Source organism: Megascapheus bottae, chromosome 19 (genome assembly GCF_031878675.1).
Source record: "Megascapheus bottae isolate mThoBot1 chromosome 19, mThoBot2.hap1, whole genome shotgun sequence".
NCBI classification, from domain to species: Eukaryota; Metazoa; Chordata; class Mammalia; order Rodentia; family Geomyidae; genus Megascapheus; species Megascapheus bottae.
In genome coordinates, this window is record NC_143527.1 from 27,201,483 (window position 1) to 27,216,606 (window position 15,124).

At 38.4% G+C, this 15,124-nt stretch overlaps 1 protein-coding gene across 1 annotated transcript in view; it reads right to left on the reverse strand.

Moving 5' to 3' along the window:
• Positions 1-15,123, reverse strand: part of Elp2 (elongator acetyltransferase complex subunit 2) — a 32,835-nt gene extending 17,712 nt beyond the window's left edge. Inside the window, exons 1-11 of the mRNA XM_090353239.1 lie at positions 14,950-15,123; positions 12,936-13,014; positions 11,402-11,472; positions 9,999-10,155; positions 8,980-9,057; positions 6,361-6,425; positions 5,255-5,321; positions 4,190-4,327; positions 2,504-2,599; positions 1,101-1,201; positions 792-923 (exon numbers count right to left, since the gene is read on the reverse strand). Of these exons, the coding sequence (XP_090209365.1) occupies positions 792-923; positions 1,101-1,201; positions 2,504-2,599; positions 4,190-4,327; positions 5,255-5,321; positions 6,361-6,425; positions 8,980-9,057; positions 9,999-10,155; positions 11,402-11,472; positions 12,936-13,014; positions 14,950-15,087 (1,122 nt within the window). The 5' untranslated portion in view covers positions 15,088-15,123. The remainder of the gene's footprint in view (positions 1-791; positions 924-1,100; positions 1,202-2,503; positions 2,600-4,189; positions 4,328-5,254; positions 5,322-6,360; positions 6,426-8,979; positions 9,058-9,998; positions 10,156-11,401; positions 11,473-12,935; positions 13,015-14,949) is intronic.
• Position 15,124: the final 1 nt, after the last annotated feature.

Consider the following 15,124-nt stretch of genomic DNA (forward strand, 5'->3'; position numbering starts at 1 on the left):
AGACCACCTAATAATAGAATCTATTTTCCAAACAACCAAATATGTATTGTATCATTTGAAGCTGTGGGAAATTTCCCTTATCATTTCTTGATCACCACCTAACAGCCACATACAACTTAACCTTTCTGTGGTATTACATTGGCAACTATCCTACAGGACAGAGGAGAAAGCGTATGAGACTCTAATCTCCAGTAAGTTAACAAAACAGCGGGCAGTGGAGCCAGGGCTCAAGTGACAGAGTGCTAGCCTTGAGTTAAAAGAACCTCAAGGACAGTGTTTAGGCTCCAGGATAACTAACTCTGTGGTTCAAGTAGTATAGTGCTAGCCTTGAGTAAAAAACACTGAGGGATAGCACCCCAGCCCTCAGTTCAAGACCCAGGTCTGCCAAAAAAAAAAACAAAAAACGTATTTACATATATTTTTTGGGGGGAAAGGGTATGCTGGGGATAAACTCCAGGGGTAACACATGCTAAGCAAGTGATCTACCACTGAGCTACATCCAGGCCCTATACAAAAATTAACTCATTTAAGTATCATTCAATATCTCAACAATGCTCTAATATCCAAATATATACTTTCCTTCTTAGAAAAATCTTGAGTTTCTTACCTAGTATAATACAATATTAACAGAATTAGGTAAAGTCATTTCAACTTAGATGCCTCTACTGTGTTTTACTATATTTAACTGTACTGTTTATAATTCTGTTCAGTTACAAGTAAAACATTGTTTAGCTAGGTTTCTTGAGGAGTCATTAATTTGATTATAAATGTGTTAAAAGTGCTTTTCTTACTGGATTAAATGTGTTCTGTTTCCAAAGGTGCAATGCTCCATGGAAAGCGTGAGCAACGATCATAGAGCCATCTTCACTGAACTGGCAATCATAAAATCCCAGAGTATTTCCACCTACTTCACCCACTCGAACCTTCAGTGACGGAGAGAAAACAATTCTCAATCATCCCATTTCTCACAAGGAGAAATTAGGTTCCAATCATTTAATGTACACAAAAAGTGAAAATTTACAGCCCTATGAATTTAAATTTGGGACTTACATATTTAGTTTACAAATCCCAATTTTGCTCCTTAAATATCCACATTTTACCTGTTCTAACCAAACTCCTGACTCTTCATCGGGAGCCCAAAGAATCATGGTTTTATCCATTGAAGCAGACAACAATCTCATTGGCTGCTGCAGAACACCATCTAGAGAATAAAAACTAATGCCTTTAGGTAAGCAACAAGCATCATGTTTGCAGAGTACTACACACACAAAAAAGGAGGGTTATGATCAAAATATTCAATATGGCAATTTGTAAAACAACACAAAGGCCTATTAGAAAAAGATAACAAATTGTGGTACACTCACACAATAGAGTACTGCAGTACAACAGTAACAAAATAGCTAGAGCTACATGAATCAAATAAGTAAACATTTCTAACAAATTAAACTCATATTAACATGTGAAACTAAAAATAAATACTATGAAAGAATAAATACATCTTGATACCAAAGTTTAATAACTAAAATAATGTTTGTGGCTATGAATAAATGTAACAAAATATTTTTAAAAAGTATGGGGATGATTTGCGCTGACTTCAGTACTAAATAGATGGATGGTGTGGAAGATTACCTTATTTATAATATTCAATTATTTTTGTTTTGTTTTGTGCTAATCCCTGGGGCTAGTTCTTTGTGCCAGTGTGTAGGCAGGGCTAACTCTACCACTTGAAACAAGACTCCACTTCTGGCTTCTTGGTAATTAACCGGAGATAAATCTCACAGACCTTCCTGCACTGGCAGGCTTCAATCTGTGATTCTCAGATCTCAACCTCCTGAGTAGCTAGGATTACAGGCATGAGGCATTGATGCTCGGTTTTAACAAATAATTGGGGGTTTTTTTTGGTGGGTTGTAGGGCTTGAACTCAGTGCCTGGGTGCTGTACTTGAGTCTCTTTGTACTCAAGGCTACTGTACCACTTGAACCACAGTGCCACGTCTTCCTTCTTCTGAGTAGTTTATCAGAGATAAGACTTTCACAGACTTTCCTGCCCAGACTGGTTTCAAACCGAAATCCTCAGATCTCAGTCTCTTGAATAGCTAGGATTACAGATTTGAGCCCCTGGAGCCTACCTAACAAAACAAATTTAATGGAAATAAGTACCATATACTGGACCATGTATCAGAAATAATTTTATCCTTTGCAAACTTGAAAACATCATATATATGCAATTTCTCTCTTTTTTTTTTTTTACCAGTCATGGAGATTGAATTCAGGGTCTGGGCACTGTCCTTGGACACTTTTTGCTCAAGGCTAGCGTTCTGCCACTTGAGCCACAGCACCACTTCCAGCTTTTTCTATGTATGTGGTACCAAGGTGAGTACTCTACCACTAGGCTATGCTCCCAGCCCTATGTTCAATTTCTTAATCACATTCCAAAATTCCTCCACCTTCAGCTTAAAACACCGTGAAGTATAAAAAGGGATATATTTGTATTATCTTCCTACCTTTGTAAAAAGAGGGTTGCCAATGAACTGCATTTACCCAGTTTTCATGACCAGCCAGCACTGTCTCCAGAGTAACTGCAAATGTTATTTTAGTACCTACAACAAAAGCAATGAAATTTTGCCCTCAAAGCATGTCTAAAAAGAACATTTCCATACCCAAATCAAATGTGCAATTGTGTCAAAAATTAGAAGAAAATATAATAGTTGAGACTAAACAGAAAGGATATACATTCTAAATTTCATTAACAAGTATATGGAATGTTCAAAATTATAGAAGAAAACATTTTGAAATAGATTTTTCTAGCTATTTGTAGCTACTGTGTCACTGGTAAATAATAAGGAATGTATTACTATTTTTCCTGAAAAAGCCATTATACTGAAATTTAAAAAGCAAAATCATATGCAATGAATGTTTGTGTTGAAATATCTCACAATTTTTATGATTTTATTTATCAGTTAAAGAATAGAGGGCTTGAAATTGGATAGGGAACGGGGGAAAGCAAGAAGAGGGGTGGGGGAGGGGGGAAGGGAAATGGGGACCATGACATGTGAAAGGGTATCAATGTGTGGGAATTAATGCACCATTTATCTGGCAAATATGTAACCCTTCTATTAATTACAATAAAAAATATATTAAAAAAAGAAAGAAAAGAATAGAGGGCTGAGACTGGTAGTTTGGCCTAGTGGTAAAGTGCTTCCCTAGCATTCATAAAGACCCAGGTTCGATTCCTCGGTACCACATACATATAAAAAAGCCAGAAATGGTGCTGTAGTAGAGCTCTAGCCTTGAGAAAGTCCAAGGACAGTGTTCAGGCCCTGAGCTCAAGCCCAGGACTGGTCAAAAAAAAAAAGAACAGAGGGCTGAGTTGCTCAGTGGCACAGCCTAACATACAAGACTGTGAGTTCAATTCATACCACCATAAAAAATTAAATAAATTTCAATTTTAAAAATATTTTATGGCACAAAAACAGATAAGCAAGCCTGTTTCCTAACTCAAACAAAATATTAAATATTTTAGAACTTTAAAATTTTTAAAATATCATTTAAAAAACTAAGATAAATGTAGGACTAAGAAGACCTATATTAATATCTTGACTTTTACAAACAATAATATTATGACAATTTTCTTCTTTAGGTACAGCTATTCTCATTAATGTGGTGGTTTTATGATTTCTATAAAATTCTATTTCCAAAATCTGAACTTTAATAGGCATAATTAACCTACAACAGTAAGAAAGGAAAAGTCTGTCTAGAGGAATAGTGTTTAATGATGCAGTCAGGGGCTCTGTTCTAAACACAGGAAGAAAACCAGAACTAGAAAATATCACTCAAATGCAAAGATATTAAGTTTAGCTTGCCTCTCTTGAAAAAGTATCCAATGAAAGTCACTACACCATTGCTTTAGGTCTTCTATGCCAATCTAGTAGTATCCTGTTGCAAATTAATCTACTAACAAACATTAAACTTTGCTTTCAGCATTTGCAAACCATATGTAGTTCAGAGGAAAAAAATGTTTCAAATGCAAAAAAAATGACTCATCCTCACACATAAATAAAGACAAACATAGTATTCACTTCAGGCAGGGAAACTAACATTAAACTTCACATAGGAGTTTGGAGAAATAGATAAATGAGTCAGCTAAAGATCTGAGTGCTGGCACATCAAATATCATTACTGTTACTCACTTTCACTTTCCACAGTAAAAGTGTTTTCCTTCAGCCTTATATTATCATCCTGAGCTTCTGAACATGCGGACTTTATATATAGCCTCCACATTCTTATCAGGCAATCTTGTGAACAACTTGCTAGGAAAAGATCATTACCTAATTTAAAAAGATAATTATATTAGAATCATTGTACTCTCAAATTTAGGTATAAGAATTTTCACTTTTTTCTAGACTCCTAGTTTCCTCCCACTGCAAATTCAACTTTATTTCCTCACCCTTCATTAATTTTAGCAACACTAATAAATACACAATAAATCTACAAAAGACTTTTCAAGATCATCTACACATGGACAAAACAGCTAGTGTTATCTTATTAATATCAATTTGTTTCATTTTGTATCACTCAATAGTTATCCAAAAGGTAATTATACATTCTTCTAACAGGGACAATAGAAAATATAGCACATAAATATTAAAACAGTCTTGAATACTTGTTTGTTAATTATGTCATTTGAAATATGATGTAAAAATCAATGTTAATAAAGTCTTTAAAAAAAAAAAACAAAACTTGGGCCAGGAGTTTGGCCTAGTGGTAGAGTGCTAGCCTAGCATGCACAAAGACCTGGGTTCAATTTCTTGGTACCATATGCACAGAAAAAAAACCCCAAGTGGTGCGAGGCTCAAGTGATAGAGCTCTAACCTTGACAAAGTCCAAGGACAGCGATCAGACCCTGAGCTCAAGCCCAGGACTGGCAAAAGAACAACAACAACAAAAAAAAAAAAACCTTAAAACAGGAGAGGCTGGGCCAGGAGTGAGGCTTAGTAGTAAAGTTCTTGTCTAGCACTCATGAAGGCCTGGGTTCACTTCCTTGGTCCTATATATACAGAAAAAGCCCAAAGTGGTGCTGTGGTTCAAGTGATAGAGTGCTAGCCTTAAGAAAGCTCAAGGATAGTGCCCAGATTCCTAAGTTCAAGCCCCAGGACTGGCAAAAAAAAAGCTAAACCTAAAAAGCAGGAGAGGCTGTTTTCCTGAAGTTACATACACTGTTTCTATCATGTGTTTTAGCAAAGCTTCATACTGACCAAAGGTTGCCCACTCCACGCCTCTTATCCAATCCTCATGTCCACAGAGAAAAATCACTTTCTGAAACTAGAAAGATTATAAAAGTCAGGGACTTCATTTGGTTGAGTAAGACCAGTCCTATCTTATCACTGTTACTGGGAATATTACCCGATTACACAGATCAAGCATTCATTTGTGAAACATTTCATGACGTAATATGCAGACCATTAAATGAGCAACTCTGAATAAATAATCCAGTGTTTACTAGACAAAATGGCATATGCTATGTACATAGTACAAAAACAAGTTCAACTTTTATAATTACTGTTTTTTTTACAGAATGAAAGGAAACAGAATTGAGGACATTGCTCAAACAACAGAATACCTGGCTAACAAATGTAAGGTCCTGTGTTCAAACCCTAGTACTACCTAAAAATAACCACAAAAAAACAAACAACAACAACAAAAAAAAAAAAATTTGCAACAGGGAAACAAGTATCTTCGTTTTTTTAATGATAGGGCCTGGTTCTGCTTGTAGAATCTCCTTCTGGCTCTTATTTTCATTACTCAAAATGTAGGTAAACTCAGAAAGACATTTAACACAAGTAGTGAGTGCTTTACTAAAGATATGGTATACTTCTTTTAAATCTTTTAAGTAACAACAACAAAAAATACTTCCCTCACTAACAATCTATTTTTCCCCTAACAACTCTGGGCCCAGAGCCAAGACCATGATCTTGAGATTCAAATAAAGAGATTTTTTTTTTTTGAGAGGGGTTGGATTACAACATTCCTAAATTTCTATAATTTATAAATAGTCCATACTAAGATGTGTTATATCACTCTATAACGTAATTCTAATCTTACTAAACATCATTAATTACATGATCATCTTTTTTTTTGTTTTTTGGAGGGTTTTTTTTGGCAATCGTGGAGCTTGAACTCTGGGCCTAGGTGATGTTCCTGAATGCTTCAGTTCAAGGCTAGCGCTCTACCACTTTGAGCCACAGTGCTACTTCTGGTTTTCTAGTGGTTAATTGGAGATAAGAGTCTCACAGTGTTTCCTGTCTGGACTGGCTCCTGAATAGCTAGGATTACAACTGTGAGCCACTGGCACCCAGCTTACCTGATTATCTTGTTGAACAAATAAATGAATCCTGCAGTCGTCATCACCACATGCTAATATTGGTACTGGAAGGGGAGAAAAGGACATCACTGTAAATACTCCACACAATTGTGATCATCTATGACTATTCTATACTCTGGGTAAAGAATTCTGACTTCCAATTCCCTCACCATTTGACAAATTAATTTCAAGTGTTCAATAAATGATTCCAGGGACAAAATATGCTAAATATGAAAATGCTAAAATATTCTACTAGATGATTATGTGGCAAGTAACTATTAATTGCAGTTTCACTCTTGTTCTGTATTGTTATGACAAAAATTGTGAAAGAAGCTCAAGAACAATTAGGGCCCATTTCTATAACAGAAAACTAAGATGCAAAGTTAGTAGCTCAAGGCCAGGCAAGGTGGCTCACACTTGTAATCCTAGCTTCTCAAGAGGCTAAGATCTGAGAATCAAGGTTCAAAGCCAGCCTAGCCACAAAAGGATCTGAAGTTCTTATCTCCAATTAACCTCTAGAAAATGGGAAGTGGGGCTTGGCTCAAGGGTAGGGTGATAGCACTGAACTGAAGGGCTTGGGGACAATGCCCAGGCCCATGGGTAGGGTGGTAGCCTTGAGCTGAAGAGCTCAAGGACAGCACCCAGGCACAGTTCAAGCTCCATGACCCACTAAAAAAAAAAAAAAAAAAAAAAAGTTGGTAGCTCAAATGAATAATAAAGAGCTACTCTAGCTGGATGCCAGCAGCTCATACTTATAATCCCACCTACTCAAGAGGCGGAGAGCTCAATTCAAAAACCAGCCCAGGCAGAAAAGTCTGAGACAGTCTTATCTCTGTAGATGCGGTTCAAGTGGCAGAGCACATTCTTGAGCAAAAAAATGAGACTCTAAGTTCAAGCCCCCGTATTGGCACATACACAACAGCAACAACAACAAAAGGACAATCCCAATAACCCTTGTCACTTGGCTTACACATAGAAAAAGAAAACATAAAATTATGTGAAAAAATGTAAAATTCAGTGTTATAAAACTAGACTGCTGAGAGAACCAGGGAAGGGGTCTAAAGGAAATGTACTCTTTACCTAACTTATGTAACTATAACCCCTGTACATCACCATTATAATAACAATTAAAAGATTAAAAAAAAAAGTTTTTCCTCCCAGAGAATCACTGCACAAAATGGGAAGTATTACATGAAACTATGGTGTTACAGCTTTTGTATATAAATATCACATCTTGTTGATCCACTCATCAACTGAGGGACATCTGGGTTGGTTCCCTATCTTTCCTATTCAACTTACCCATCTTTTAAAGTATTACATTTTTGCTTTGGGCACTAGTGGTTCACGCCTATTATCCTAGCTACTCAGAAGGCCAAGATCTGAGGATTGTGGGTCAAGCCAGTCCTGGCAAGAAAGTCTTTAAGACTCTTATTTCCGGGCTGGGAGTTTGGCCAAGTGGTAGAGTGCTTGCCTAGCATGCACGAAGACCCGGGTTCAATTCCTCGGTACCCCACATACATAGCAAAAAGCTGGAAGTGGTGCTGAGGCTCAAGTGGTAGAGTTCTAGCCTTGAGAAAGTCCAAGGATAGTGCTCAAGCCCTGAGCCCAAGCCCAGGACTGGCAAAAAAAAAAAAAAAAAAAAGACTCTTATTTCCAATTAACTGTCAAAAAAAGTAGACCTGTGGCTCAGATGGTAGAGTGCCAGCCTTGAGCAAAATGCTCCGGAGCCACACTCAGGCCCTGAGTTGAAGCCCTAGGACCAGCACCGAGAGAAAAGAAAAGAATTGCAAGTAAGTTCAAGTACTAGAGGACCTTAAGTGAGGCCCTGAGTTCAAGCCCCAATACCAACACACATACAAAGACATGTCCTCACACTGCATTCTTTCTCTAAATTAGAGCCTTATACAAACACAATCTATTTCATAAATAAGCAGCATCAATCTTGAAGAGTACATATTAAATCAATTACAATCTTTTCCTTTTCTTTCCCATCAATATCAGGATTTGAATTTAGGGCCTTATACTTGCTAGGCCTACATGTTCGTCTGGCATTCTATCACTTGAACTATGCTTCTAGCCCAGCTTCTGGCTGGTTATTTTTTGAGATAAGTCTTTCAGACTTGAACCAACCAGAGGAAGCAAGATAGTGCCGAAACAATAGAGACCCAGCCTAGCTCTCTCCCATAAGAGTGCCTCAGACTTTTCTTCCTAGGATGCCTTGAACCTTGATTCTCTCAATCTCGCTTCCTAGTTAGGCCTATAGGACTGAGCCATTGGTGCCTGGTTTTACTTATATTTTCAATAGGTTCCCAAACGCCCAACAACTTATAAATTTGTAGTCTATACTTAGGTCATTAGAATACTGTAACCAAGGTACATTATCTACATCAAAACTGATTGATGAAAACACTGAGCACAGGGCTGGGAGTACAACCAAACAGTGCTAGCATATATGAATCCTCTGTTTATCCCTACCACCACAGAAAAAAATACACACACATACACACACACACAAATATACATATATATAAACATATGTATACAACGTATGGTCTTATGAGATAGGATATATTATTTTATGAGGTTACATCATATAATGGCTTTTTACAACATACTTACCATCAGTATTAGGCAAAAAAGATAAGCAAACAGCCAGAGCAAATCCACTTTCAAAGCTCAAGGTCTGAAGGCATGTCACTAAGAAATAACAACAACAAAATCATTGGGTAGCATCACCACAGATCTGGACATCAGCCAGGAGAAATGTCAATCCTGAGCCCCTACTGATCATGTGAGGTCAAACGGCCAGATCCTAACAAGATTGCAGCAAGTAAAATGATTCATATGTGAAGTGGTACTGTGGTTCAAGGGGTAGGGCAGCAGCCTTGAGCTGAAGAACTCAGGGACAATGCCGAGGCCCAGAGTTCAAGTCCCACAAGAAGCAACAACAACAACAACAACAACAAAAGATTCATATGAAAAGATTTAGGAAAATTTGCATTGTCTAACAATCTGGTATAGAGGTGTTTTGAAAAAGTACTTTCAAGAAAGAAACACTGAGATTTTTTTTAAATTTTTTTTGGGGTTTATCACCGGGCTTGAACTCTAAGCCTGGGTGCTGACCCTGAGCTCTTCAGCTCAAGGCTAACACTCTACCCACTTGAGCCACATTGCCACTTCTGGTTTTCTGGTGGTTAATTGGAGCTAAGAGTCTCATGGATTTTCATGCCCAGGCTGGCTTTGAAACTCAATCCTAAAATCTCCTAAATAGCTAGGATCGCAGGCATGAGCCACCGGAACACTGGCTTATAATTAACATTTTTAAAGTTACTTTAAAATTTGAAAAAAAAGGGCTGGGAGTTTGGCCTAGTGTTAGACTGCTTGCCTAGCATGCATGAAGACCCGGGTTCGATTCCTTGGTACCATATACTTAGAAAAAGCCAGAAGTGGTGCTGAGGCTCAAGTGGTAGAGCTCTAGCCTTGAGAAAAATCCAAGGACAGTGCTCAGGACCTGAGCTTAAGTCCAGGACTGGAAAAAAAAAAAAAAAAAAGTTGAAAAAAAAATCATGTGCTCTTCTCACTGTTGTTCATATGGTAATTACTAATTTGTTTACTTGGATTAGAATGTCTTCACCTACCTTCTGAACCCTTTTTAGTCCAGAGTCGCACAGTAGAATCTGCAGCTGCAGAAACTATAAGTGTGTGCAGTCCAGTGTCTTCTGCCCCCTGCTGGTAAATAGCATGAACTGCATATACAGGTCCTTCATGGCCTTGGAGATGGACTGCTTTTAGAAACTGAATCAGGGAAAAAAAAAGACAAAAATACAAAGAAAAATGAAATTATGTTTCACTTTAACTTATCTGTACTCACTGGATTAAAGGTACCATTAAAATGCCTGGCCCCTTTTAGAATGTTTGACCCAGAAATAGGTTCTCTTAAGTTAGAAAGAAGGAAAACTCTCGATAACTCTGGTCAGGTTAACGGCACTCACTCACTCTGGGACTAACATTTGTGTAACAAATAATTTTAAAAGAAAATACCCACCACGTAAGAGTATGATAATAAAAAAATTGCAATTAACCTAAGATTATTTTCAAAAGGTTAGCGGGACACCAGTGACATCACACCTGTAAAGCTAGCTATTTAGGAAGCTGAGATCTGAGGACTGAAGTCAAAGCCAGCCCAATTAGCAAAGTCTGTGAGATTCTTATCTCCAGTTACATGCACTGTAGCCAATAAAAAGGATAACAGGAGAAATAAATACATTCCTACATGGCATTTGAAGAAAACAGGCCAACTTTGTGTCATGGTCCTCCTAAATTAGTATAAAGTCTTTGCATAACCACACCATATATTCTGACAGAATCACTACAAAAATGGAGTCAGTTTATCTGAGCTAAAGGTAGTATCTGCCAGTTTTCTTTTCACTGTGGACTTCTTGGGAGTCATATTAGGCTATATGGCAAACTTTGGGAGGGAGGGGGGAGACTTGTACTAGGGCACTTAGTGCCTCATGCTTTCATTTTTTTTTGTTTGCCAGTTCTGGGGCTTGAACTCAGGGCCTGAGCACTATCCTTGGGCTTTCTCAAGGCTAGAACTCTACCACTTGAGCCACAGCACCACTTCTGGCTTTTTTTATGTATGTGGTACTGATGAATCGAACCTGGGTCTTTGTGCATGCTAGGCAAGCACTCTACCACTAGGCTAACCTCCCCGCCCTCTCATGCTTTCTAGGCAGGTAATCTACCTCTTCAGAAATTTTAAAAAAGGCTACAGACCTATGAAGTATACAAGATAAACCATTAATGCCATATGTAGCTGTGAACAAACATAATCCCAGCACTCAAATTACAACAGGAGGTTAGGAGTTCAAGGAAAGTCTTTCTCAAAGGTTTTCTCAACATCCTTTCCCAGAGTCAGAGATAAAGCATCTGGGCCACAAATAAGAAAAAAGTTTAAAAAAATCATAAAGAAGAAGAAATAAAGAGAAAAAATGAAAACAAAAGCAGAAATAAGTAATTTCTTATCATCTCTACCTACCTGGTTATTCTCTATTTCCCAATGAATCACCTGATTGTCAGATCCTCCAGAGACTAATTCAGTAGAAGGAGCTGAGGAAAAAAAAATTTACCTCAGCAAATATATTAATGTATAAAACCTACTAGGTTTTTCATAGATTAGCATTTGACCCCACTTGCTTAATGGCTTGTATTTGTTCTGTATGTATACACACTTTTTTTCCTTAAATAACTTAAAAATTTAAAAAAATTAAGTTGCTTAAGGATCAACGGATAAAGAAACTATAATAATGGAGTATTCTTCTACCACAGGAAGAATAAAACTTTTTTTTTTTTTTTGCCAGTCTTGGGGCATGAACTCAGGGGCTGAGCACTGTCTTTGGGCTTTCTCAAGGCTAGAGTTCTGCCACTTGAGCCACAGCACCACTTTCAACAATTTTTTTATATATATATGTGATACCAAGGAATGGAACTCGGGTCTTTGTGCATTTTAGGCAAGTACTCTACCACAAGGCCAAACTCCCGGCCCCTAAAACTTTTTCATCTATAGAAAAATGAATGCTGGAAGACATGATATTAAGAAAAACAAGCCAAACACATAAAGTATCTCATATATGGAAACAATAAGAGGACCTCAATGTAGAAAAGCACTGGGACTAAGGCCACAGGCAAGCAGGGTGGGGACAGAAGTGGTAGACAGAACCAATCAGTGCATGATGTATACATGTATGGAAATATCACAGTGAAATGAAATAATTTGTACAATTAATGTATTAATAATTGTTAAAAAATAATAAATTGCCAACACTTGTTTTCAACTTAAGTGTTTGCAAACACTTATTTCTTACACATCCTAAGAAAGGAAACATTTTCTATACTGCCACAATGACCACATTCAAGGACTAGGGAGTGGCTTAAGTGATAAAAAGTTAATGAGAACAAAGGCACTGTTGTACATTCTTTAGCATCTGACTTTATTAAACTCCATCTATTTTTTCCTGTCTGATTCTGTATTTAATCAGCTGAAAAGTTACACATCATATGACTACTTGAAAACTACCACATACTCATGACAGAATGTGAATAAGAACTGTAACATCTTAGTATTATGTGAATAACTTTGTTCTAAGGGTATTCCAGTCCAGCCCAAATGCTTACTTTTCATGTGGTATAGAGATACAATGTCTTGTCTGAAAAAGGAATAGCTTAGCCAAGTGTCAGAGCTCACACCTATAATCCTAGGACCTCCTAGGCTGGTATGTGCAAGATGGTGGCTTTAGATTAGCCCCAGAACAATTCTCTACATTCCTCCAAATTAACTGGCAAAAAAAAAAACAGGCCTGGAAACATGGGTCATGGAAATTAGCCTCAAACAAGAGTCTGAGTAGCCCCCACCTCCATATGCCTCCACACAAAATGTTTGCCAGGCAGAACAAATATGGAAATTGTTTTATCTGAATGTCCATCTCAGCCTAGACTTCCAGCTTAAGGCTGGAAGAAAAAGTACTAACCATCAAAAAACAACTGAGATCACCTTGCATTGGGGTAACACTTACAACCATCCTGTTTACATATCCACTGTAAGCAGTTGACTCGAGCAGTATGTCCATTCAGGTTGGTTACAACCACCCTTTTCTGATAGAAAAGAAAATAATTGCTAATTAGAATTTAAACCATAGGGGAATTAACAAATTAGTAAAAAAAAAAAATACTAGCTTTCAACATTTTTGGCACTAAAAAGGTGAGAGACATAGCTCTTCAGTTGATATGTTTCTCAGTCACTGTGACAAGCCCAGAAATAGTAAAATTCCTTTTTTTTCTTACCAAATCACTCAATACCTGCCCATTCTTACTTCATCTACTACTGAATATTTCAATTTACATGACTGTTCTTTATAAACCTTTTCTCTCTTTCTCTGGCAATACTAGGATTTCAACTCATGGTCTCACACTTGGTAAGCAAGCATTCTACATCTTAAGTCACTTTTCCAAACCTTTTTACTTTCATTTGTCAGACTGGATCTTGATTTTTGACTGGGGCCTGCCTCAGACCACAATCCTCCCCAGCAGCTGGGATTACTAGTTATGAGCCACCTTGCCTGATTTCTTACAGGCCCTTCTTTCTGTTGACAACAACACTGGCTTTATGTCTGCTTATATGCCAACCAGAATTCCCACAGCTGGGAAAAAAGAAACATAGTGGCAAAGGTGCACTAGTATATTGCACATATGGGTTATCTGAAGTTGTAAACAATTTTCTGTATTCATTTCTCTCCCAACAGACTGAGAATTCCATAATGAGAAGTAGTTAACTACTCCTAATCCAGGGCTATCTCAAAGACAGTGCTAAAGAAGGTGCTGAATGACTATAATTCCTTAAACTGTATTTAAACATTTTACCTGCTCTTACATCTATGTTTAATCAAATGCACAAGCAACAATTTGAGTGCTGGTGGCTCACGCCTGCAATCCTTGCTACTAGAACTATGGAGGCTGAAAAAAGAATCGAGGTTGGAGGACAGCGTGGGCAGAAAAGTTTCAAAGACTTTATCTCAAAGATAACCTGCAAAGACTGGGATTGGATGGAGTACTTAAATTTTTCTCATTCAAGTATGCCAGCTGCATTTGTCCTGACATCTCTCAGCCAAGGTACATTATATGGAGACTGGAAGTCTGTTACAGAAAAGCTACATGAACTCAGAGCTCCTTGCACAGACTTTTCAAGTACCCAGCACAACATTCTCAGTAGATGCTCCATTTTCAGTTACTCCACAAGTCACTGTGATTCTTCCTTCCAGGAGGCAGCACTGCTCTGCTTGGTTTCATCAGCTCCCTTAACCTATTTTTCCTCAAACACCTGCTTTGTCAATCCTCCACCTTCTAGGTATTATAGGAGCAATCTGTTTTAGTTTTAACTCCGTATCTTTTTCTTTTCTTTTTTGCCAGTCCTGGGGCTTAAACTTAGGGCCTGAGCTCTGTCCTTGGGCTTTCTCAAGGCCAGTGCTCTACCACTTGAGCCACAGTACCACTTCCAGCTTTTTCTATGTAAGAGGAATCAAACCTGGGTCTTTGTGCCTGCTAGGCAAGCACTCTATCACTAGGTCAAACTCTTGGCCTTTTTTGTTGTAGTTGTTGGCCGTGGGGTTGTGCACTCTGAATACTGGGGGTAATATGTTTGGTAATATGTTTTATTATGAAAGTCTAATATACTGATTTAACCTTAAAGTATAAAAAATGGGGATAATTTTTGTCATTTATTTAATGAATGTGACCAAAACAAACAAACAAAAAACAAATTGTAAAACACCACCAAAAACGTGGCTGGAGGAGTGGCTGAAGTGGTAGAGTCCCCAGAGTAAACAAGAATCTTCCTCGGGTTGCACCGTGGGGCCACTGTCAGGACCCCGGCTGCAGGGAATCTGGGCAAGGGCCAAGCCCAAAGTCCCCGGGAGACGCCCCACGACTAGACCCAGGCCGACGCCCACCATGTACCCGGCCTCCCCACCCCCCGCAGCAACCCACAGCCCGCCCCCGGCACGCCCACGGGGGGGTCCGCCTGCCCCCTCGTACCTGAGGGTCATACAGAACCACGGAGCAGGACGTGCCGAAAGCCAGAAGCCCTCCGTGCCCGGGACTCCAGCTCAGAGCTCCGCGAACACGGTTTGGGCAGCAAAACACGTGCGAAACCTCCAGCACAGGCGCCACCATGATGCCAGCTGGTCAGCTGCCGAGAGACCAGGCGTGT